At 39.2% G+C, this 26,935-nt stretch overlaps 1 protein-coding gene across 3 annotated transcripts in view; it reads left to right on the plus strand.

Moving 5' to 3' along the window:
* LOC121303517 (astrotactin-2-like) overlaps nt 1-26,935 on the plus strand; it is a 615,708-nt gene that overhangs the window by 557,609 nt on the left and 31,164 nt on the right. For all 3 annotated transcript variants that reach the window (XM_041234251.1, XM_041234250.1, XM_041234252.1), the window contains 2 exons: nt 24,340-24,440; nt 25,068-25,251. In XM_041234251.1, the coding sequence (XP_041090185.1) occupies nt 24,340-24,440; nt 25,068-25,251 (285 nt within the window). The remainder of the gene's footprint in view (nt 1-24,339; nt 24,441-25,067; nt 25,252-26,935) is intronic.

Here is a 26,935-nt window from a genome sequence, read left to right on the forward strand (position 1 = left end):
GTGCTTAGAAGCAGTATCGAAGAATGACAGTGACTTCATTTTAAAGGCTTGTGTACTAGGAAAAAAAAAACACAGATAATACTGGGCTGTAAAAGCAGTATTGGCTAGTGTTATGAGCAATACTGGACCATTACTGGAGCTACTGTCGCAAGGTAAGCTGTTCCAGCTGAGGTGTGCTCGCTCTGTGTTTGATCACAGATTACCTGTTCCAGCCGAGGTGTGCTCGCTCTGTGTTTGATCACAGATTAGCTGTTCCAGCCGAGGTGTGCTCGCTCTGTGTTTGATCACAGATTAGCTGTTCCAGCTGAGGTGTGCTCTCTCTGTGTTTGATCACAGATTACCTGTTCTAGCCGAGGTGTGCTCGCTCTGTGTTTGATCACAGATTAGCTGTTCTAGCCGAGGTGTGCTCGCTCTGTGTTTGATCACAGATTAGCTGTTCCAGCCGAGGTGTGCTCTCTCTGTGTTTGATCACAGATTAGTTTAAACAGCCGAGGTGTGCTCGCTCTGTTTTTGATCACAGATTAGCTGTTCTAGCCGAGGTGTGCTCGCTCTGTGTTTGATCACAGATTAGCTGTTCCAGCCGAGGTGTGCTCGCTCTGTGTTTGATCACAGATTAGGAGTTCCAGCCGAGGTGTGCTCGCTCTGTGTTTGATCACAGATTAGCTGTTCCAGCCGAGGTGTGCTCGCTCTGTGTTTGATCACAGATTAGCTGTTCCAGCCGAGGTGTGCTCGCTCTGTGTTTGATCACAGATTAGCTGTTCCAGCCGAGGTGTGCTCTCTCTGTGATTGATCACAGATTATTTTTTCCAGCCGAGGTGTGCTCGCTCTGTGTTTCATTACAGATTAGCTGTTCCAGCTGAGGTGTGCTCGATCTGTGTTTGATCAAGGATTAGTTTTTCCAGCTGAGGTGTGCTCTCTCTATGTTTGATCACAGATTATGGTTACAATTAAAAGAAGACTACTCATGAATACTTCCTGTAGGCTGTTTGGCTTAACCTTTGCAAGGTTGTTTAGTGCTAGTGCGGTTTAAAGAAAATAAAATACTTTTGCAGACTGCTTCCCAAACTGTCCCTTTGAGTCCGGCTTAAACTCCACCAAAACTAATTCACACAGCATGCTAAATCAGAGCACAGCTGCATGGATTGACACAACTTTGGTATGAGTCTAACAAAACCCAGCACTGTGCCCAAGAATACAGAGGATGAAAATACTAATTTGGGCTTTCCGTGTGTCGGCTTTGGAATGAGTGTTTGTTTTGGCAAGAATTGTGTAATTACAAAGCTGTCTAGAGATTTCAGATAGGGCTCTGCAGCCAGTACCAGTTACTGAAGTGGTGATTTCAAGCTGTGCAGAGGATGCCCTTTTCCATATGACACCAGCACAAGCCTCTAACAAACAAGTTTACTGCTCACTCAGTGCAGGGCAATATGTTTCTCATTACAGAGATGTCACTAATGCAATTGTGTTAATGATACAGTAATTAATATTATACTATTGCAGTAGAAACGGCTGCCAAAATAAATATTTATTACACTATTGGCTTTTTAATCTGACCTTTCATATAATCAAACACAGATTCTTCTTTACTACTTCTTTTAACAAGCAAATGCTCGGACCAGCTCTTAATAGCGGTCTTAATTGGAGATTATTTTTCATAAGTATCCTTATTAATGTTAGCTAAATGTATGCTCTGTGCTGTTGTGTCATATTCATTATTTGTCGCATGAAAATAAATGCATGCATACACTGTGACTAAACTTGAGTTTATATCCAACCCTGTGTAATATACTATATACACAGACTATGAGAACACGTGCAGTATCAGATGTGTGTTTTTAATCAATGTATTGGGTACAAAATCCAGGCCTCTAAGAGTAACAAAGTTAACTTTAATAGCTGGTAACTCATACATGTAACATCGTGCACCTAAATTGGCACACTACCCTCGCAGTTAATATGACTTAGGGAAAGCAAACACAAACAAAATAAAAGCCTATCTCCATTTGGAGACCTAGACTAAACACCTGTAGTAACTAAACTAAGAGATGGGACAGCTAAGCTGCTTCCCTGTATCAAAACACCAGAAGCTTACAACACACAGCTGTTTAATATTTAAGCTACACAAACCCATGTTGTTCTTTGTTGTACTCACAGTACCTGCTCCTTGATAGTCTCATTCCACAGTGGTATTTTAAAGTCCAGGTGTTTTCTATAGTTTCAGCTGATCAGGTCGGCCATCTTGCCTATCCCAGATGTGTTCTGGGAAATGTAGTCTTCTCGACTCTAACTGTTTGGGAGGACTATATTTGCCATTTTTACATTTATTTATTTAACATTGTCCACCCATTTTCCTTATGACCCCCTACTTTGCCACAATATATATACAGCTCCTATAGTAAGTATTCACCTCCCTTGGATGGTTTCACAGTTTTTTGTGTTACAACCTGAAATCTTGATGCATTTAAATGGCATTTTTTTCCTTTGATTTACACAACCTACTCAACCAACTGTGAAAACATCCAAGGGGGGTGAATACATCCTATAGGCACTGTATGTATAATTTTCCTTGGACAAGGAACCTGTTCCGTGGGGAGGAACTTCTTTTAGAAAATCGCGATATATATATATACCATGGTAAAAGTTTTGAGTACACTTGCTGGAAACTAGGTTTTTTTCATAATTGACAATGTTTTACGTCATATACGTTTCTGTAAATACTTTAAAATGAAAACACATGTTACAATATACAAAACAAAACCTAAGAAGATTCAAAGCAATGTTCAAGAAAATTGAAAATTGTCTCTAAATCTTGGAGTCCTCAAAATAGCCACCCTTTGCCTTAATAACAGCCTCACAAACACAAGGCATTCGGTTAACAAGTTTCAGCAGGAAATCACCCGACATATCTTGCAGCAATTCCCAGAGATGTAGGGCACTTGTGGGTAGCTTTGCTTTGACTCTTCTGTCCATTTCGTCTTATACAAGTTCTATGGGATTGAGGTCTGGAGACTGGGCAGGCCATTACATTGAGTTGTCCTTCACTTTCCTTCTTCGCCAGATAGTTTTTGCTCAACATTGAGGTATGTTTCGGGTCATTATCTTGCTGAAGAATGAAGGATTGCCCAACAAACCATGACACTGCCTCCTCCATGCTTGACTGTGGGAACCACGCATGCAGAACTCATGTGCTTACCTTCCTACGTCTTACAAATACTCGGCGATTGGACCCAGATATTTCAAATTTTGACTCATTGGTCCATAAGACCCACTTCCACTCCTCAAACGCCCAGTTTCTGTGTTTTTAGGCCCAGGCAAGTCTCTTCCTCTTATTCTGCACTCTTCACAATGGTTTCTTTGCAGCAATTTTTCCAGTTAAGCCAGCTTCACGCAATCTCCTCTGAACAGCTGATGTTGAAACATCTGTACTTCTAGTAGCATTTAGCTGAGCTTGTATTCCAGGGGCAGTTAATCGCCGGTTTCGCAGACTTGTGACTCGAATTAACTTGTTCTCTGATTCTGAGGTCACCCTTGGCCTGCCTAACCTTGTTCGGTCCTCATGAGTGCCAGTTTCTTCAAATCGTTTGATGTTCTTTACAGACTCTTGCAAAGTTCTTGTGATTTGTCTTAAAGATTGACCTTTATTTCTTAAAGTAATTGTAGACTGTCTTTTTTCTTTGCTTAACTGAGCGTATTTTGTCATTTTCTGCTCCCTTACATTCAGGAATGACAAACTTATAGTAATCTGTTAACAATAATTGGTGACAAAAGGTTAATTAGGTAACATCTAATGAAGACTCTTTTATACTTAGGCCAGTGTTCTAACACCGTGTTATACACATTTCAGACTTTTAACTGACTTGGGATTCTGACTGAAATCCCCTTGCTTTGGGTGACCATTTCATTGAAATTGACAAGATTTACATTTATATTTAAAAATTAAATTTTTGAATGCAATTCACTTATGATTATCAGCTTATATAAGTGCATGCTTCATATAATGAAATATTAAGTGTTTATAGACAAGTTTATACAGTTAAAAGCATAGATAATCATGAAAGACCTGGTTTCAAGCAGGTGTACTCAAACTTTTGACTGGTACTGTATATATATATATATATATATATATATATATATATATATATATATATATATATATATATATATATATATATATATATCATGCTGATGTGCTGAGGAGACCACACTGGGTTGATCCCCGGAGCCAGCATCGCAGCCATTGTGTGTGCTGATGCACTGGGGAGGCAAGATGAGCTGATCCCTGGAGCCAGCATTACACTTCAGCAATCAACACCAGACAGAAGGATATCTACATCATCAGATGGAAAACAATGCAAATGGATGGAGATGCAGATAGATAACATTTGTTTACTGTAAAGCTACGTCTTAGTTGGTGCTTATCTTGGCGACAGCTGAGTTCAAATCAGCATGAAGTTCAACATCTACTCTCATGTAATAGAAATCATGAAGATCTGGATACATCCAGTGACTGCTGTGACTAGTGCAGCTGGCAACAAGGGAAAGACCTTGTGACAGCATGGAGAGTATCTACACATCCTACCCCACAACTTCCAAATGAAAAAAATATTCTAGAAATTTGTAGAAAATGAATAAAAAATAATAACTGAAATATCTTGATTGTATAAGTGTCCAACCCCCTTGTAATAGCGATCTCAAATAAGCTCAAGTGTAACCAATCACCTTCAAAATTACACACCAAGTTAAGTGGCCTCCATCTGTGTTGAATTGTAGTGATTCACATGATTTCAGGATAAATTCAGCAGTTCCTGTAGGTTCCCTCTGCTGGGTAGTGCATTTCAAAGCAAAGACTCAACCATGAGCAGCAAGGAGTTTTCAAAAGAACTCCGGGACAAAGTTGTTGAAAGGCACAGATCATGGGTTTGGGTATAAAAAAAAATATCAGAGGCCTTGAATATCCCTTGGAGCACGGTCAAGATGATTATTAAGATGTGGAAGGTGTATGGCACCACCAAGACCCTTCCTAGATTAGGCCGTCCCTCCAAACTTGATGACCGAGCAAGAACGAGACTGATCAGAGAGGCTACCAAGAGGCCAATGGCAACTTTGCAAGAGCTGCAGGCTTGTATGGCCAAGACTGGTCAAAGTGTGCAAGTGACAACAATATCCCAAGCACTCCACAAATCTGGCCTGTATTTTACTCAAGAAAGCCCACCTTGCATCCCCTTTGAAGTATGCAAAAAAAAAAAAAAAAACACTCAGGAGATTCTTTAACCATGTGGCAAAAAGTTTTGTGGTCTGACGAAACTAAAATGGAACTTTCTGGCTAAATGCAAAGCGTTGTTTGGTGCAAACCCAACACAGCTCATCACCCATAGAACACCATCCCTACTGTGAAGCATGGTGGTGGCAGCATCATGTTATGGGGATGTTTCTCATCGGCAGCTCTGCCTTGGAGTTACTAACTAAACTGTGACGTTTCACTGTCTTATGTTTATTCCTTAACCATAACAGTTACCTTATATCCAGGGGGGATCCATTCAACACCTCAGCTTTTGTCTCGCACCCAACTAGAGAGACCTAAATAGGGGATTTTGCCTTGCTTATATATCAACCTTTTAATCTAGGTGAAACCAAGTAACCCTGGGTAATTGCAGACTGACCCCTTCTAGTCTAGGTATTCTGGGAAATGTAGTTCGGCTGGTCAGCTTAGACCATCAGTACTACATTTTCTTTCCACATTTTTTACATAGGATACAGGCTGCACCTTATACACAGCCCTATATATCTTCCTTCAATGACAGTGCCATGCTCTTTTATATATATATATATATATATATATATATATATATATATATATATATATATATATATATATAGGTTTGAAAGGACTGCAGTGCACAAAATTTCAAGCTACGTGATATATAATATATATATATATATACTTATATATATATATATATAATATCTATATATATATCATAGCATCTTTCTCAAAGGACTGCAGTGCACAAAATTTCAAGCTTACTGCTTTGACTTTAGAAAACAATAAATATAACACACTCATTTTATCATTATATCCCACATGTTTTCTAACTTTTTTGTAATATGAGTCATTTGTATAAAATTGCCTGTGCACTTTAAAATGTAATGTTCAGAGAGTATATTTAATCCTGCATTTGGTGTTTGTTGGAATATGAAGGCATATCTTTGCATTGTGTAGTATGAATGAACACACCTTTACTTATTAGATCAAAGGATATCTCGGAGGGAATGCCATCAGCTATGGATTCCTCGGTAGCAGTGTAAACGTTGTATCCCATCACAAAACTATTCCCAACTCCTATCTGTAAACACATGTAACAGTATGAATAATCTGATTGGAATTCTACCTTCTAGTGTGTGCGGCTCCTATACATAGTCAGTAGCCTGCCAGCATATTATTTCATTGTTTGCATTACATACTTGCAAATGCCTATTGTGCTGTTTCTTAATTTTAATGAATCCCAGGGTTTATTAAATGCGTTCTTTTGGTTTTGTGGTTTGAGATTTGTTTATTTGTAATGAGCTGGAGTCGTGCCTTCTGTGCTCACACTACACACAGAATCCCAGATTTCCCTGAAAAAACTAACAAGCAAAACAGGCAATTATTGTTCTTTGACTGTGTAACTGTATGTCATCAGGGGAAAATATGATTTTAGCATAACAAAATCAAAAGCACTGAATCAAAACACATGTAAAAATAAGTGGAATTGACAGCTTAATTGCTGTCTTTCTCTGCTCTGTATTTGTGTTTTGGATTCTCTTAAGATTACTCGTATAAAGTACAAAACTACAGGGGTGATGACCTTGATTTTACCTGTCACGCTTGCATTTGCTATTGACTAGTCTAATCTAGTACCACAGCGGGGGGAGAAGCCTCTCACTTTCCACGACTTGCAGGCAGTTTGCAGCCATTTCATTTCTTAGGCCATTTCCCCACTGCAGTGTTTAAGGGCTGAAGCATTTCACCAGCTGCAAAGTATGCCAATCATTTAGAGGAAACAGAGACAACATCCCTGTCCTTGTGAAACAACCAAGGAAGCGCAAGACTGCCTCGAAATAATCCATGCAATCAGAGTTTTCTTTAGCTTATTAAAGACAATTAAAATGCCTGCTTTCATTCAGTAACAATGATTCATGTGTAAATGTAATGACAGCTTGCTGTTTTTCAATTGAAACTCAAGAAAAGCCATTTGTGGCAGACAATAAAGCTTAAACAATTGAAAAATACAAACATTGCCAGTGTTACATTTGATATAAAAAGACAACAGGCTTTTTTTTCAAAATGACAAAAAATCTGAATAAGTGTTAACTAGAAATATTGGTATGTTATGGTATTTAAGTCAGTTTGGTCACTTTAACCATGCTCCCCATTAAGGGGGTGTCTGCAAAATGAACGTGATCCATTTGCTCCAGGGTTCTCCCCAGGAATTCTGTACAGACGGGTGACAGAACATTATAGCCATGAGCACTTTTAATGGAAGCTTGCCTTACCTTAAATAAGAACATAAGAACATAAGAAAGTTTACAAACGAGAGGAGGCCATTCGGCCCATCTTGCTCGTTTGGTTGTTAGTAGCTTATTGATCCCAAAATCTCATCAAGCAGCTTCTTGAAGGATCCCAGGGTGTCAGCTTCAACAACATTACTGGGGAGTTGATTCCAGACCCTCACAATTCTCTGTGTAAAAAAGTGTCTCCTATTTTCTGTTCTGAATGCCCCTTTTTCTAAACTCCATTTGTGACCCCTGGTCCTTGTTTCTTTTTTCAGGCTGAAAAAGTCCCTTGCGTCGACACTGTCAATACCTTTTAGAATTTTGAATGCTTGAATTAGGTCGCCACGTAGTCTTCTTTGTTCAAGACTGAACAGATTCAATTCTTTTAGCCTGTCTGCATATGACATGCCTTTTAAGCCCGGAATAATTCTGGTCGCTCTTCTTTGCACTCTTTCTAGAGCAGCAATATCTTTTTTATAGCGAGGTGACCAGAACTGAACACAATATTCAAGATGAGGTCTTACTAGTGCATTGTACAGTTTTAACATTACTTCCCTTGATTAAAATATATTATAAGACAAAAAAAATGAATAATGTGACTATATCTGGTTACGCTTTTTTAGTTCTAAAATGTTCTTTTTATTTCTGTTTTTTATTTTGGTCAGTTACCGTGCTTATTCTGGCACTCTATGATTTGACTGGGGAAAGATAAAGTAGGGTTATTGAAGTTAACCAAAAACAAAAACGGTAACCTTTCACTTCCTTTTTAGCTTAATTATTGAGCTTATTGCCTCATTTAAATAGTTTTCTTTTTGTTCAGTTTTCAGGGCATTTTGTTAATGCACGTCTATTTTTGTTTTTCGCTGTTCTACATTTTTTGAATGCAACTGTTCATTTTAACCATTTTTTTTAACCCAACAGTACTCGTTTCGTCACCCAGAGTGCATCAAACCTGAGTGTAATAATCCAGCATCTCTGCACGCAAGCATTTGTATGTCAGCTGACAAATGTTCAGCTGATATCCCATCACACCTTTCTTCTTAGCGTACAGCCTCTATATATGAACCCCCAATATCTCTCACAGCACCTGGGTACATAATGTTACGATAATCACAGCAAAAGGAATACGCTTTTTTGGTGCATATGTATAGCTATTACGTATAATATACCACCTTACAGTACAACAATATGACAAAAAATGGACTGAATGATCATACCCGAAAATAATGTTATAATGTAGCCAGTGCACATGTAGGGTTAGGCGGTGGATTGCACCGATCGTCGGCTTATTTTGAAAACCCTGCATTCATTGTCATTATTTTTGCTTTGAAAATAATTGGTTATTTTTTTAGCAGTCATTTTTAACGTTTTAGCCTCTCAAAATGCTTAACACGTCTGCTAGAAGCGCAATCAATTCTTATTGCTAAAGGCACAGTAACATCTGCAAGACGACCAGATCGGCCTCAGGAGAACCCTGGACTCGTTCTCCACAATGATTGTTCCATCCCCACACATGGCTCAACACAGTCTCTATTTCTTTTGCAGTGCAGTAGATGCAGATGTGTTGGTCTGAACAGTCCCTTTTGGATTATCCTGGGTGAAAGTCAACATGGTTGTAGGAAAGGGAGATTGTGTCTAACTAACCTGCTTGATTTTTTTTAGGATGCAACATCGATAATGGATAATTGCAAAGCATGGTTTATTTAGATTTCCAGAAAGCTTTTGACAGAGTCCTTATCACAAGGAAGGCTGCAGTGGGTGATGTCAGACCAGAAACAGGAACCAACACAAAAGAGACACAGGGGGATGGAGTTTTGGTGAAGCTGAGCTTTTGCTTGCACTCAGCATTTAATGATTAAACCAACAGAAAATAAAAGGCTGCAAGACAAATAAAACACAGGACACGGCACTTTAGCCAAAATAAATATACAAACAAAACAGACTACACAGACAAACACGTGATTGTTCTTACTCTAACTATAATTATAACTGTTACCTCTGTCTCCCATCCCGTTCTCCACTCACCGAACACACAACCCAGAGTGAGTGAAAACATGCTGCTTTTATGCAGCTGTACCGACACTCGATTGCTAATCAATCATTCAATTGGAGTCGCGGTACAACTGCACGTGAATTAATAAAGTGCAATTCCCCGTGCTCGCATATTATTACATTTTACCTGCACGTGAAGTGCTGTGCAATCCTCGTGCATAAAAACAGATATACATTTTAAACACTTGTAATCCATATTACATCCCATGTACCAATGAATATGTGCTCCCCCCTTCTGGGCGCTGGATGCTCAGGCTCCTCCCACTCAGGCATAGGACATTTGGGCTCCTCCCATCTGGGCACTAGTGAGGTAACCAGTGGATTACCACAGAGATCAGTATTAGGTCCTCTACTATTCCTAATCTACATTAATGACTTAGATTCTGGTATAGTAAGAAAACTTGTTAAATTTGCAATAAGAGGAGTGACAAACACTGTTGCAACAGCAAAGGTCATTCAAAATGATCGACAAGATTCAGAACTGGGTAGACACATGGCAAATTACATTTAATAGAGAAAAGTGTAAGGTACTGCAAGCAGGCAGTAAAAATGTGCATTATAAATACCATATAGGAGATAGTGAAATTGAAGAAGGAATCTATGAAAAACACCTAGGAGTTTATGTTCTCAGAAATGTCTTCATTCTAGACAATGTGGGGAAGCTATAAAAGAAGCTATCACGTATCTTACTTTGGCACCTGACACTGCTGTTGTGTGAAGGTCTAAAAAGGAGGATTGTGTTATTTCTGATATACACTGGCATGCCTCCTGACACAGTTATATTGAAATATTGGGATTACAGCTCATGCGGGGTATAAGCTGGCTGGATACAGAAACGCCTCCAAGCTGAGCACCTCTCATCACCCCCTTGCCAAAGTCTGTCAGATCTGCTGTCTTACCCATTGTAATGAAATGACTTGCAACGGGGAGATGCAGCTCTCATGTATTTAGAAATGCATGTCAGGAATAGTGTTTGAGTGACACATTCATCAGTTATTCAAGGGTAAGCCAGTTTGATATAAAATATATGCAGTATAGTTCAGGGGGGGGGGGGGGGGGATACTGTACACACTGCATATCCACTACATTACCCAGCTTTCAGATTTCTCTGCAGTTTTTCAGCCTATACAAACACTAGGCATTGTATATTTTGTTTGCTTCTATTTTGTTACCGAGGATAAAAATTGTGTTTGTATTTCAGCTTTCGTGGACTGGTTGTTGAATGTTAATCATGTGCTCTACATCTCAATTGATAGTAATTACACTTAAGTGTGATAATACCAGATGGATGCATGCACAATAGACTAGGTGCCATGAAGAACAAACATCTGAGCAACTCCAAGATTGAATGGGCGAGTACATTACAGCTCATGTATGTTCTTAAAGCACAGTACCTACCATTTGTGCTAATGCAAAATAACAATACAAATCTAAAAGTCACCCTTTCTTTTAAAATAATGCATTTAATATTTTGGTTATTTTCTAGGTATTGTACAGCTGTACTCCTGTATACATTTCTATAGTTTTTGTCCGTTATCCTGTGGAAATTGTAAAATGGATGTGATTTGACCCCGGGCTGGTTAAAGACAGTGAGGCAGACACAGTGCCAGATGATATGCAAGTAGCAAGAAGTCCCTCTACTGTGTGAATGGAATGGTTTTAGGTTTTTTTGGAATGGTTTTAGCTGAGAATCTACAGGCAAATTCAAGAAACCATGGCAGCTGCTGTAAACATAAATATAATGGAGTCTATCACACTGGTGTTTCATTTGATTTCTTAAAACATCTATACATGTGTTAGTAAAGGATTTGAAACAACGAATAACAGATTAGTACAATAGCGGTTTAATGAAACGTCATTAAAACTGCATGCACTAGATTCTCAAAGCCATTGCTACATTTTTTTCACAAAATGTAAAAATAAAAAAAGAAAAGAAAAAGACTTAGAATAAAGGCTAGGAGACATCTTTTTACTGAGTGGTGAGGGGATGAAATGTGTTACCCAGCCATGCTGTTGACGCAGATTCATTGGGATCCTAGAAGACTTGACAAAGTTTTGAGATCAATCAGCTACTCAGAAGTGGGTGAGCGCTGATGGGCTGAATAGCCTCCTCCTCCCTTTTATTCATTCAAGTGTTAGGGTTGTGTGGTGTTGAAGAGGGCTCATAGTGCAGCCTCTGCAGTCAGTGAAATCTCACTCTTGTGGCGTGCAACAGCAGAGTGTCTTCAATGGAATGTCTGCGCACCTGCCCTGAACACTCTGGAATGCGGCTGACTCGTTAAAACTCTCAAGCAAGGGGAACCATGAGGTCAGGAAACACATTTGTATTTACGGACCAGGATTCTGCAGTTTCCAAAAAAAAATGCACAATTTCCAGATTTCCTTCCCTGTATTACAGTCCATTAATTTGTGCCTTTGCTTTGTGAGTAAAGACGTTTCCCACTTGGATATAGGCCAGTTAGCTTTCTATTAGGTGTTAGAGATAACTGTGTAGGAAGACCTTAAAGAAAAGGGATCACTGGGATTCCTTTTCAAAACCAACGTTAGTCTGACACAACCCTAACAATTAACAGCAATGGCAACACTATGAATTTAGAAAAAATATTGCCCTGTGGTTTAATATGAATAATTGGGGAGTGCATTATAATAATAATTGTGGTGTGCGGTACTATGCTAATATTGGCTACCACTGTAGCTATCATTGTCCCTTAGTCCAGGGTGTAGTCCTGCTTTGCGCCCTGTGTCTGCTGGGTTTGGCTCCGGCTCACCGCGACCCTGTAAAGGATTAAGCTGTTAATGATAATGGATGGATGGATATTTACTATAAAACTACCTGTATTTACTGCAATATAGCGTGAGGGAGTCAGTGAACGCAGGCAGTAGGTAAAGGTCAAACACTTGCAGGTTCGGGTTGGGTTGCAGGTCGAGTCGTGGATAAGAAGACGGTGCTGCAGCGGGTTGTGTGTTTGGGTCGGGTCCTGTAATAGCGGATACGGGTCAGAAGCGGGTCATATAACTCTGTGCCGAGTTGCCCACCAATTCTCTGACCCTTCAGAATATCCAACCCCAACTATTACCTGAAGGGTACCTATTATTCAGAAATACCTCTATCTGTGACTCTTGAAGTGGAGCTCAGTGTGTCACTGATCAAAACAAACACGGTAGCACTCTGTGTGAAACAGCAATATGAAAACACAGTTTAAAATCCTACCACCTTTACCACAGCACAGTAAGTTGGGCCTGAGGCTTCCTTTAGAAAAAAGACACCATAAACAGTCTTATCTATTGGGGGTTAATGACTGACAAAGCTATTGGTGCACACGAGCAAGGCAATGGGGCTCATTCCTGAGATTGCAGGAGGATTATCCAACAATCTGACAGCCAGAGTGGATCCCTGTCAAAAAGGAAATCTTTACTATGGGAGTTGTTTCACCTTTAATGAAACTAGCATAGATTATATTAGCTGAAATTCAATTTCTTTATGAGATGTGGTAAATATAAAAATGTGATTTTTTTTTTTTTTTTTAAGATGGTGCTTACGTTACAAATTCTGTAAACTTGCCCTATGATAGTTTCATTAAAGGTAAAACAACTTCCATTGTAAATATTTAATTTCCTCCCATCTTCTAAATCCCTTTTACAGCATGGGTATAACCCAGGGTCAGACAGGAATTTTACAACCCAGATAGTTTTTCTTCAACTTCTTATCGGTCTGACTTAACAATTCAAATCAGATTAGTTCATTTTTAAGTGCAACACTTTACCTACTTAGACTAAATAAGGGTAATCCCTACTATTTTTAATTGGAGCCAAGTCTCTGTAGCTTTGAAGTTGCCAAGGGCTGCCGTCAAGCACATGACGTCATGTCTGCTGCCCTTCAACTCCTTGGTGCCATATTAACAGGGGCCGCTGAATCACACACATGGACAGCCACCTGCACTGTACACTCCAGGGATCCACTGATGTAGATGAGATTCCACATTAGATGAGAGAAAAAGAAGTGAACTCAGTAAACCCATCATTGCCCTGACACTGTATTAGCGCTGTATAGTGTGCTTCAGATGAAACATTATACGGGTCCTGTCTGCTCATGGACATTAAAAATCCCATTGACATTAAAGAACAGCAGTTTTATAAACGCTGGTGTCTTGGATAAATTACACTGACCAGACTCCCACTGAGGAGGCTTATATCATTCATTGTTTTATGTTGTTAGTTATTTTAAATTGGCCCAAAACATGTAGTATGCACCCAGCAATTAGTCAAAGGGCCCAGCCATGAAAATATATATTCAAATGGTACTAAGATGTAAATGGAAAAGTGGTCTGCCTTGTGAAGATACAATTGGGTCAAACTCTGCCTCCTAATTGCAGCAGGAACACAAATAAAATGAAGTGGTTAAGAGCTCTTCAGAAACAGAATTTGAATTGTGCCCGAGATTTGAGATCATGGTTGGTCCTGTATAGGTAGTACCAATAGTTCCACTCCATGCTTTATTCCAGCCTGGCTGGAGTTCTTGCCATGTCTGCAGAGGTAATACAGGCCTGGCAATATATTAAATAAAGTCATCGGACTGGCCCTGAACAAGCACACGCTCGGCCCAGACATGTCCCGTAATAAAGGATGTTTCACACCACTGTCTGTCCCACCTGCTGTGATAATCCTTGTGACCTTCTTTGTAATGCACTGTAGATGGGTGTCTTACTGTTGTGACTGGTGCTGAAGAGTTTATATTCTTCACTTTCAGGACTGGGTGGTCTTGGGAATGGGTGAGGAGAGGTATATGTTTCACCGAACACTCATTAGATAAAGAAGGAAAAGCAAAAACCCAATATGGCAGTTATTTGGGTTAATGACTTTTTTCTTTGATAAAGTGCCAGGATGGCAGAAAGTAACAAAACCCTCTGCATTCCAGTGCAGCTGTGAAATCCCACTGAGACTGCACTGCAGAAAGCAAAAAAAACCCTCTGGATTCCAGTACAGCTGTGAGATCCCACTGAGACTGCATTGCAGAAAGCAACAAAACCCTCTGGATTCCAGTACAGCTGTGGAATCCCACTGAGACTGCACTGCAGAAAGTAACGACACCCTCTGGATTCCAGTACAGCTGTGAAATACCACTGAGACTGCACTGCAGAAAGTAACGACACCCTCTGGATTCCAGTACAGCTGTGGAATCCCACTGAGACTGCACTGCAGAAAGTAACAAAACCCTCTGGATTCCAGTACAGCTGTGAAATCCCACTGAGACTGCACTGCAGAAAGCAAAAAAAACCTCTGGATTCCAGTACAGCTGTGAAATCCCACTGAGACTGCACTGCAGAAAGAAAAAAAAAACCTCTGGATTCCAGTGTAGCTGTGAAATCCCACTGAGACTGCACTGCAGAAAGTAATGACACCCTCTGGATTCCAGTACAGCTGTGAAATCCCACTGAGACTGCACTGCAGAAAGCAAAAAAATCAGTCTGGATTCCAGTACAGCTGTGAAATTCCATTGAGACTGCACTGCAGAAAGCAAAAAAAAACCTCTGGATTCCAGTACAGCTGTGGAATCCCACTGAGACTGCACTGCAAAAAGCAAAAAACCCTTTGCATTCCAGTGCAGCTGTGAAATCCCACTGAGCCTGCACTGCAGAAAGCAAAAAAACCCTCTGGATTCCAGTACAGCTGTGGAATCCCACTGAGACTGCACTGCAGAAAGCAACAACACCCTCTGGATTCTAGTACAGCTGTGGAATCCCACTGCTGGCTCCACTGTGAGTTATACAGTACGTGTGCGGAAATCTGAAGAATATTCCATCCAGGATAACACAGACTTTATCATTAAGGTTTTTTTTTTTTTTTTAAGTTATGATAAATGGTTGCATAATGAGTGTAATAATTTAGCAGTGTCTGTAATCATGAAAATTGACAAGTCTGCAGTATGGGCGGCCCTGCTTTTGTACTTAGCGTCTCAGCTTTCATCTGGTCTAACTGATGCCTTCTTTTACCTCCACTTTCTGATACTCTCACTAACTATTGCTAAATAATTGTCTTATCTAAAGTGTGGCATATGGATGTACATAAGGCCAACTTCATCATACAGTGGTAGCCAAACCCAGCTATTCCCATGCGAGACTGTCGCTGTGTGATAATGTAAAAATGATGCAGGTTTTTTCTGACTACCATTGAATCAGCTGCACTTCATTAGTCTTGCCACCAGGTGGCAAAAGAGAACAGAAAAATGCATTAAACAAAACAGCAGGGAGCGCTGTGGACTTAAAAACGAAACTTTAAAGACAATCATACATTTTGTCAGAACGCAGCTAAACTGCACATGGTTTGAAGTTATGCTCTGACGTCAATTGATTCATGATTGCTTGCGCTCGTTCAAACAGGAGGAGTTATATAGTTATTGCTGAGGCTATAAGAAAATCATAGGATGTGAATTTGTTGCGGAAACCAAACTTTTAACACAAACCACTTTTTTATAGTTGCAGCAACTTTTAATGTGACTACAGTGTTTCTATTATTTATATGTAGTTTCGTGGCAAAATAATGCTGAAAAATAAACTGAAACAGAAAAGGAAATGTCCCTCTCACATTGTCTTTTGCTAGTGGGGGATTGGTATGGCTTGTCATCCTCTCTAGCCAACTAGTGATCTTCTTTCCCGTTGCTAACCATAGCAAGACTGTGCACCTTGAATAAAAACATGGATGACTTGTATGACTTCAGATAAGACTTAAAGCTGTTATTGCAGCGAAAGGTGGCTCTACCAAATGTTAATGTGTGGGGGTTGAATACTTATGCAAGCAAGATATTTCAGTTTTTTATTTTTCTAAAAAATATTTCCCAACATAAAATCAATGTCACTTTACAATAATTGATTTTGAGTTTAAGTGTTTTAAAATAAAATATCAAACAGAACGAAATTTCAATGTACCATTTGTAAATATGAGAGAATTGGTCAGGGGTCTGAATACTTTTGCAAGGCACTGTATATATATATAACTGCCAATATGCTATACGGTACATGTGTAAAATCTTATATTATTTGCACCTTATAATGTATATAATGTTTTCTTATTTTAGCGAACTTGCTAATTCTCTGTTTTTAAATAAATAAATGACTGATTTTAAAGAAAAGTTTAAGAAAAATTATTCAGAAAAAAAATGTAGAGGGTGCCCACATGTACAGCAGTTAAAGCAATTGGATCTCATGAGTCGCTTCACAATGTGTTGGAGTGGTTGACGCAATGGAGGGAAGAAGATCCACATCTATCCAGTGTTGCTCTATATCATTTTCTCTAGTAATTTTACAACAAATGTTCCCAAATATTAAACTGCATACCATACCAGAAAAACAGGAAATGCTAAATTGCAGAATATTTCAGTTTTTATGTCTACCTTTTAAACACACTTTGTTTTCACCATCAGTGAAAATCACCCCTTCTTGTACAGGAGCGATCTTTAGCAGAAACATATCCAGTCTTTGATGCAGCTGGTGTCTTTTTCATTGCACATATGTGTTTATTTATTTTATTGTAGGCAGTGTTTTAGCTGAATGGATTGTTGTTAAAAGTCCTGACCGATGCTCTTCGTCTTTTATCCCCACCCCCCCAGGCAGATCTAGTCCCAGAGCACCCATTGACTCCCCCTCTATGACCCAAGGATGAGTTTCAAAGAAGTTTTTACCTGTGCAATACATGTTTTGTGTTTTATCCGTTATTGTCTTATTTGAAGTCATACAAGTCATCCATGTTTTTATTCAAGGTGCACATTATACTATTGCATGTTATACAATAAACCATGGGCCAAATATTCAAACGCCTTGCGCTTGTCGCAAGGGGAGTTGTAGAGATTTTTTCACGCAAGTCCTTTTTGCAAATAAAAGTTGCACTTCTGACTGAGATTCAAAATAGAGTTGTTGTTGTTCTCTCAGAAGTGCTTTTCCCTCAAATTTGGGGGAGGTGTCATGAACAATCTTTCAAGTTCATCACCACAAGCTAAATTCAAAAGTTAATTTGCTCGCAAATCACTATGTTGCATGGAAATCACTTAATTGGTTACACTCCTCAATTATTTCACAGGAAGTATTTCAGGACAATCTCTGTTTCTAGTTAAAGAGTGAACATGGCTTTCAGACAGCTATATTTGCAAATGTAGGCAGAGCAACAGAAAAACAGGAAATATTATACCGACAAGGCATAATATTCCTTGACTTGTCTACTGAAGAAGTCCTTAGTCAATTTATACTTTGAATAAACCCAGTAACATTTTGGTTTATTTCCAACTTAAACATTCAATTTATTTGTGGTTTATGTTAAATACTAATCACCATTATTTAATTTATAAAGAGGTGCCGGGGCGCAAGCAATGACCATACAGTCTGCAAGAAATTCAAAATCATAACAAGTTTAGTTGAAAGATTATTGTACATACTAGTGTTCGTGTCACCAGTTATCAAAGCACGAGGCTTCTAATGTAATAATTTATTTATAGTAAATTTTTGATTTACCGGTAGCCAACTATGCCACCTGGTGATGGTTGGGCACCAGGACTCAGATTTCAACAAGCTTACACAGGTTAGTTTTAAAAGTATGAAAAGTTGAGAACCACCACAGACGCTAACCACACCAAAAGGCAGACAAATTGCACTGTATAAAATAGTTTATTAAAACAGTAAATAAAAAATCACAAAATAAAAACCCAAAACATAACACCCACTTCACTGGCTAGTGTGTAAAGTAACAAAATAAATTGATAAAAAATCTCCTATAATAGCTAAGGTGCTAAAGTTTCAATTCGCTCGATTTCCACTTGAATCCCCAGGAGTAGGTAACAGCGTATTGCCGTCTATGCAAAATCCGTCTTTCATTCCAAGACCAGGACAATCCTCCATTAACATGTGCCCCCTCCTAGAGAAAAGGGAAGGAAAGAACACAGCAGCACTAATCTATTCCAACAGCACTTAGCTCTTTTCAATCACACACCTTGCCAGACAGGCTAAAAAGATGGCAATATAAAAAAGGGTTAATTAAAACATATCTAAAATCCCACAAAAAATAGAAGCACTTCCAAATCAGAATCAATGCAAACAATGGGATGAAAGGGTGCACCAGGATTCACTGTAACAACTGACAATTATAATATCATACCACAATTTCCTTTACCCAGCAGTTTGCTTAATACACCCCATTGTCCAGGTAGCAGCCACAGTCCAATGCAGCCTCGTCCAATAATTCCAGTACTTCAGTCAGCAATCACAAGCTGCACCATGATTCTTCTCCCAGTACTCCCAGTTTGTATCCTGGCATCTCTATCCCTCTGTATCCTGGTGTCTGTCTCCTAGTTCATGCTGTGCTGCTTATAAACAGAGCTGGCCACTCCAATTCCTGCTCAAGACCAGTTAGATACACCCTCCCCAATATCTAACTGGCACTAACACTGGCTCAAAAACTACATTTCCCAAAATCTAACATAAGAACATAAGAACATGAGAAAGTTTACAAACGAGAGGAGGCCATTCGGCCCATCTTGCTCGTTTGGTTGTTAGTAGCTTATTGATCCCAAAATCTCATCAAGCAGCTTCTTGAAGGATCCCAGGGTGTCAGCTTCAACAACATTACTGGGGAGTTGATTCCAGACCCTCACAATTCTCTGTGTAAAAAAGTGTCTCCTATTTTCTGTTCTGAATGCCCCTTTTTCTAAACTCCATTTGTGACCCCTGGTCCTTGTTTCTTTTTTCAGGCTGAAAAAGTCCCTTGCGTCGACACTGTCAATACCTTTTAGAATTTTGAATGCTTGAATTAGGTCGCCACGTAGTCTTCTTTGTTCAAGACTGAACAGATTCAATTCTTATAGCCTGTCTGCATATGACATGCCTTTTAAGCCCGGAATAATTCTGGTCGCTCTTCTTTGCACTCTTTCTAGAGCATCAATATCTTTTTTATAGCGAGGTGACCAGAACTGCACACAATATTCAAGATGAGGTCTTACAAGTGCATTGTACAGTTTTAACATTACTTCCCTTGATTTAAATTCAACACTTTTCACAATGTATCCGAGCATCTTGTTAGCCTTTTTTATAGCTTCCCCACATTGCCTAGATGAAGACATTTCTGAGTCAACAAAAACTCCTAGGTCTTTTTCATAGATTCCTTCTCCAATTTCAATATCTCCCATATGATATTTATAATGTACATTTTTATTTCCTGCGTGCAGTACCTTACACTTTTCTCTATTAAATGTCATTTGCCATGTGTCTGCCCAGTTCTGAATCTTGTCTAGATCATTTTGAATGACCTTTGCTGCTGCAACAGTGTTTGCCACTCCTCCTACTTTTGTGTCGTCTGCAAATTTAACAAGTTTGCTTACTATACCAGAATCTAAATCATTAATGTAGATTAGGAATAGCAGAGGACCTAATACTGATCCCTGTGGTACACCACTGGTTACCACACTCCATTCTGAGGTTTTTCCTCTAATCAGTACTTTCTGTTTTCTACATGTTAACCACTCCCTAATCCATGTACATGCGTTTCCTTGAATCCCAACTGCGTTCAGTTTGAGAATTAACCTTATGTGCGGGACTTTGTGAAAAGCTTTCTGGAAATCTAAATAAACCATGTCATATGCTTTGCAATTATCCATTATCGATGTTGCATCCTCAAAAAAATCAAGCAAGTTAGTTAGGCACGATCTCCCTTTCCTAAAACCATGTTGACTGTCTCCCAGTACCCTGTTACCATATAGGTAATTTTCCATTTTGGATCTTATTATAGTTTCCATAAGTTTGCATATAATAGAAGTCAGGCTTACTGGTCTGTAGTTACCTGGTTCAGTTTTGTTTCCCTTTTTGTGGATCGGTATTACGTTTGCAATTTTCCAGTCTGTCGGTACAACCCCTGTGTCAAGAGACTGCTGCATGATCTTGGTTAGCGGTTTGTAAATTACTTCTTTCATTTCTTTGAGTACTACTGGGAGGATCTCATCCGGCCCAGGGGATTTGTTTATTTTAAGAGCTCCTAGTCCCTTTAACACTTCTGCCTCAGTTATGCTAAAGTTATTTAAAACTGGATAGGAACTGGTTGACATGTGGGGCATGTTGTCAGTATCTTCGATACACCCTATTGGGACGTGAACATTGCTAAGGGAGCTAAAACCAATTCCAAAATGTTTTTCCAATATTACAACAGCAAGCGAACATTCAAAGAGGAGATTAAATGTTTAAGAGATACAAATGGCAAAATCGTAGATGAAGAAAAAAAAATAGCAAATATATTAAATGATTACTTTTCACAAGTTTTTACAAAGGAGGATACTGGACAACATGCCCCACATGTCATCCAGTTCCTATCCAGTTTTAAATAACTTTAGCATAACTGAGGCAGAAGTGTTAAAGGGACTAGGAGCTCTTAAAATAAACAAATCCCCTGGGCCGGATGAGATCCTCCCAGTAGTACTCAAAGAAATTAAAGAAGTAATTTACAAACCGCTAACCAAGATCATGCAGCAGTCTCTTGACACAGGGGTGGTACCGACAGACTGGAAAATTGCAAACGTAATACCGATCCACAAAAAGGGAAACAAAACTGAACCAGGTAACTACAGACCAGTAAGCCTGACTTCTATTATATGCAAACTTATGGAAACTATAATAAGATCCAAAATGGAAAATTACCTATATGGTAACAGGGTCCTGGGAGACAGTCAACATGGTTTTAGGAAAGGGAGATCGTGTCTAACTAACTTGCTTGATTTTTTTTTGAGGATGCAACATCGATAATGGATAATTGCAAAGCATATGACATGGTTTATTTAGATTTCCAGAAAGCTTTTGACAAAGTCCCACACAAAAGATTAATTCTCAAACTGAACGCAGTTGGGATTCAAGGAAACACATGTACATGGATTAGGGAGTGGTTAACATGTAGAAAACATAAAGTACTGATTAGAGGAACAACCTCAGAATGGAGTGTGGTAACCAGTGGTGTACCACAGGGATCAGTATTAGGTCCTCTGCTATTCCTAATCTACATTAATGATTTAGATTCTGGTATAGTAAGCAAACTTGTTAAATTTGCAGACAACACAAAAATAGGAGGAGTGGCAAACACTGTTGCAGCAGCAAAGGTCATTCAAAATGATCTAGACAAGATTCAGAACTGGGCAGACATATGGCAAATGACATTTAATAGAGAAAAGTGTAAGGTAATGCACGCAGGAAATAAAAATGTACATTATAAATATCATATGGGAAATACTGAAATTGGAGAAGGAATCTATGAAAAAGACCTAGGAGTTTTGGTTGACTCAGAAATGTCTTCATCTAGACAATGTGGGGAAGCTATAAAAAAGGCTAACAAGATGCTCGGATACATTGTGAAAAGTGTTGAATTTAAATCAAGGGAAGTAATGTTAAAACTGTACAATGCACTAGTAAGACCTCATCTTGAATATTGTGTGCAGTTCTGGTCACCTCGCTATAAAAAAGATATTGCTGCTCTAGAAAGAGTGCAAAGAAGAGCGATCAGAATTATTCCGGGCTTAAAAGGCATGTCATATGCAGACAGGCTAAAAGAATTGAACCTGTTCAGTCTTGAAGAAAGAAGACTACGTGGCGACTTAATTCAAGCATTCAAAATTCTAAAAGGTATTGACAGTGTCGACCCAAGGGACTTTTTCAGCCTGAAAAAAGAAACAAGGACCAGGGATCACAAATGGAGATTAGACAAAGGGGCATTCAGAACAGAAAATAGGAGGCACTTTTTTACACAGAGAATCGTGAGGGTCTGGAATCAATTCCCCAGTAATGTTGTTGAAGCTGACACCCTGGGATCCTTCAGAAGCTGCTTGATGAGATTTTGGGATCAATAAGCTACTAACAACCAAACGAGCAAAATGGGCCGAATGGCCTCCTCTCGTTTGTAAACTTTCTTATCTTCTTATGTTCTTACCCTAACTGCTATGCATCCTTGTTTTACCACTGCAATAGTTATTGTTGCACATACTGCATCCAGAACACCGAGTGTTCAATCAAAGCACTTTTGGCCTTCCTTTAGTCCCGTGGGCACCCACGCCCACCACACTACCTCACTTTGGGCAGGCTCTTCCACTGGGCATCTGTACCAGAACGACCCCTGTACCACTGAGATTGAAGACGAGGCCTGAATCCAGCAGCAAACCTCAATAGCAGCCTCCCATGACTTACGACAAGCCCCTTCTGATTGTGCCTACAGGAAGTTGGCCTGTACCTGGGGGTTAGAAAACAGAAAGTCCCAGCAAGAACAGATTATATCCATCCCCAGAATGGACAAATCATGTGGTCCTTCCCTCCCATCTTTTGCTATCACAATCCCTTTCTTTAACAGCTTAATCTCCCCTACTTAAGTTACTGGTGAGCTGGTGTCCAATCGACAAAATACAGGCCGTCCATCAAGTAACACTTGCATTGTTGGACATGCACCTACCACAGTGGATGGTTCTATCGGTAAGGGACAGCTAAGAGGATTTCCAGTCACGAGGCCCACTGTGACCGGACATTCTAGTTTAAAGCTGGTCTTAGACCATTCCTGGCTACACAATGCCGGGGTACAGGCAAGCATGGGTGTGTTTAAGTCCAACACTAACCCTAAATAAAATGTTGTTCCTGTTATTAAGCAGTAGTGTAATCGGAATGATGGCTGTAACTTGTATGAGGACACTGAGGTTGTGTCCTCGGTTGTTTTTTTGCATCATCAATGCTGATGCTCATGTAAAAATTCTTGTAAAGTACAAGAATGTCAGCTCTGGTTATGACACTGATCGGAAGCAGTGATATTTAAAAATAACAGAAGTCAGTTTTCACTTTCAAAGTAGAAATTTGTTTTCATTAAAAACTTGTTGTTTATTGAAATTAACATTCAGCTTTCATATTGTGTACTACTCGTTCAATCAAACTAAGTAATGTGGGAATTTGTTTGTATCGTTCAGGACGTTTTTCAAATCAAGTTAACTTATTTCCTGTGTGTATAAAAAGTAGCCGTTCTTCTTTTGCAGCCAGTGTCATCTTTAAGGCATGTAGGCTAAATGGTAAAGTAATGAAACGTCCCTGGCAGTAGACTTTCTGTTTATCGCACGCAAGAACTTGCAGAATGGATAAAACTGTGTTGAGAATTGTACAAAAATGCATTTGAGAGCAAAACATTTAATGACATTTTTAACTTTCATAGCTGAAGAGGTGCTGGAGCTCTGCTTCGTCAAGACCAAATAATGCGTCTTCATTTTGCAAAAGTTTGCGATGGTTATATGCATCGAAATAGTTGTGGTTGATTTCCTGTGTTAATTCATGTTAATTTATTCATTTCCTCAGCGCTGCGATAATTGCAGTTTCTCCGCAACTCTTTTAGATTTTACTCACTTGCGATTTTAAGCAAAACATTCGCAACGCAGACAGAGTTGTGAGAAAGATGAGAAAATTGGCAAGACCTTTGAATATTTGCCCCCATGTGTTTATTCAAGGTGCACATTACACTATTGCATGTGAATGAGCAGACATTCACGTCATACAGATTCTGTTCAATTGATCTGCACAGCTGTGGATTCCCGTTTGAGATGATTACAATGTGTGTACCAAGGCTATGCGAATCAACCAGTGCATCCATGTTTCTTTGGTGCATTTGTTGTACCCCAGGGAGAGTCCTACAGAGGGAGCAGTCTATTTAATTGACCAGATATACCAGTATACAGACCTACAGCAATTGTTCAAATAGATTCCTGTTCTTTAAACACAGGTTTACGCTCACGGCAGTGGACAGCAGAGGAAGGCGATCGGACTCGAGCTTTGTCTCTGTGAGAACATCCTGTCCCATGGTGGACGACAGCAAGGCTGAAGGTGTGTCATCCCTTATTTGATTTTCAGCACCTCCCAGTGTAACTGCCACCTTGCTCTGATAGAGAAAGCCTAAGGCCTACAGCTCTGTGACACGGTCACTGCTGAAGCTGTTCCAGTTTAAACAAAGCACATGGTCTTCACATGGCCGTGAGCTCACACTAGGGTTAATGCAGGTCATATCAACCCAGTCCTCAGCACAACCATAGCACATTTTGTTTCACTTGAATATGTGAGTATAGGAGTGTTGTTTCTGATACATGTTCTGCTATAGTTCATCTTTGGAGGGAGGAGGGGGAACTGGCAATTTTGAAGAATATTAACAAAATAAATAAATAAATGCAAGGTAAATAATAAAACAGTGCTTATTGAATACTTTCTGACATACTCATATAACGAGAACACTATGTCATCCAGACATATTAGTGTTAAATGTGTCAGGATATTTAAATTGTAAGTTTCATGGGCAGTATTACTAATGAATGTATAACAGCAATAAGGAAAGGATTAGTAGCACTTGCTACAGGAAGAAACTGTATTAAACTATGGCTGCATTGAAACGTAGGCTTACTGTCTGAAAATGTGTTGGTGCCACTATTTGTTTCTAACCCTGTAATGTTTAACCCTCAGAAATTGCTGACAAGGTCTATAATTTATACAACGGCTACACCAGTGGCAAGGAGCAGCAGATTGCCTACAACACTCTCATGGAGATCTCCCCCTCCATGCTGTACCGCATCCAGCACCACTACAACTCCCACTATGAGAAATTCGGGGATTTCGTCTGGCGCAGTGAAGACGAGCTTGGACCAAGGTGAGTGTGACATTACAGGACCTTAATGTCACTGTCACTATCAAATCAATAAGACGATATACAATTAAAACAAACATTGGCGACAAGAGAAGGCTGGAGGTTTAAATCATATGTATTGTTAAATCAAACAATGCAGACTGTCTGCCACACACAACTGGGAACTGGGAAACCATACATAACTTAGGACATCATACTCGGGAGGCTGGTGTCATATTAAATAAAAACATTTGATTTTGAAAGGGAGTTTCGTTACTGGCCATTAGTATCATGGTGCCGTATTAGTAGAAGTGTTCTACCGAATCGAGTTACAAATCCATTGTGCTGCCATTGATGGTCTGCTCGTGATGCTACTTGGTTTCCTTGAGAAATACACTGGGTTCCAATGGGATACATATATATGAGGTGGTGTGGTCCAGTGGTTAAAAAAGGGCTTGTAGCCAGGATGTCCTTGGTTCAAATCCTGGCTCAGCCACCAACTCATTGTAAATAAACAAATAATAATTATATGGTGACTGGTGTTTGTCAGCAAGGTGGACCAAAGACAGCCCCTGGAAAGCTGTTGCAGAAATCTCAAAGTGAATGAAATGTTTCACAGGAAGCCGGTAGGCAGTTTAGTGATCATGTGTACTCCATCAGGACTGCTTCCCACGTAACAAAATCCAAATGTGCTCAAAACTAGAACTGCACACTGAACCTGGGCTGGACTTGAACCCACAGTGCCAAAACTTGAAACATTTAGGTCAGTTGATTTTGCATGATAAAAATGTTTGTTGACACGATCATGTTGCCATGGAGCATAGTCACCTTGGTTATCAATGACACCATAGAAACGGTAAGATACTGGTTGTGCGCTCCTTAGTCTATGTTTTAATCTCAGAATTACTAAAAGAAACTTACATTTAATGACAAGCATTCCAAGTAGAAGTCTTTTTTTTTTATTATTTCTTTTAGTGTTGTTTGCTTTAACCTTGATGGTTTCACTTTTTGTTTAACTATTTTTGCAAATTCTGAGGAAAAATACCTATATAAGCATGTACATGACGACCCCTGCAGGTGAAGATACAAATACATTGATGCGACAAGAGCTGACTGATAAACAAACAAACCCACAAGATAGGTGGGATTAGTGACCAGAGAAACCCATACTGAAACAAATGTGTGTCTAATGGAAACCTAGCAAGAGGGGGTGCATCATATATATATATATATATATATATATATATATATATATATATATATATATATATATATATATATATATATAATATATATATAGCATCCCAACTCTTACTAGAAGATATCACCGTACCAGTAACACAATGCATTATGCTACAGTCCCAAGTACAGTATTTCCTGTTTCTTTGAAGCTTTACAGAATTCAGGCTAACAATTAAGTATTGCACTTGAATAACAAAACACAGAACCATCAGTTTATATCAGATTTGATTTCAATGTTCAGTAAATGGTAAACAATGCACAGTAATGCACATTCACAAAATACCCCTTCTTACTTTTAAGAATGAAATAGAAATACTGATTACTTAAATGCTGTGCTGTCTGTACATGACAGACAATTTACCATTTTCATTCTGAAAAATATTCATTCATAGTCTCTTCTGTTACAGCTCTGGCCCATAATAGCAGTAGTATGGATAGCCATACTAGTAGTACAGTATTTCATTTT

Source organism: Polyodon spathula, chromosome 33 (genome assembly GCF_017654505.1).
Source record: "Polyodon spathula isolate WHYD16114869_AA chromosome 33, ASM1765450v1, whole genome shotgun sequence".
Lineage (NCBI taxonomy): Eukaryota > Metazoa > Chordata > Actinopteri > Acipenseriformes > Polyodontidae > Polyodon > Polyodon spathula.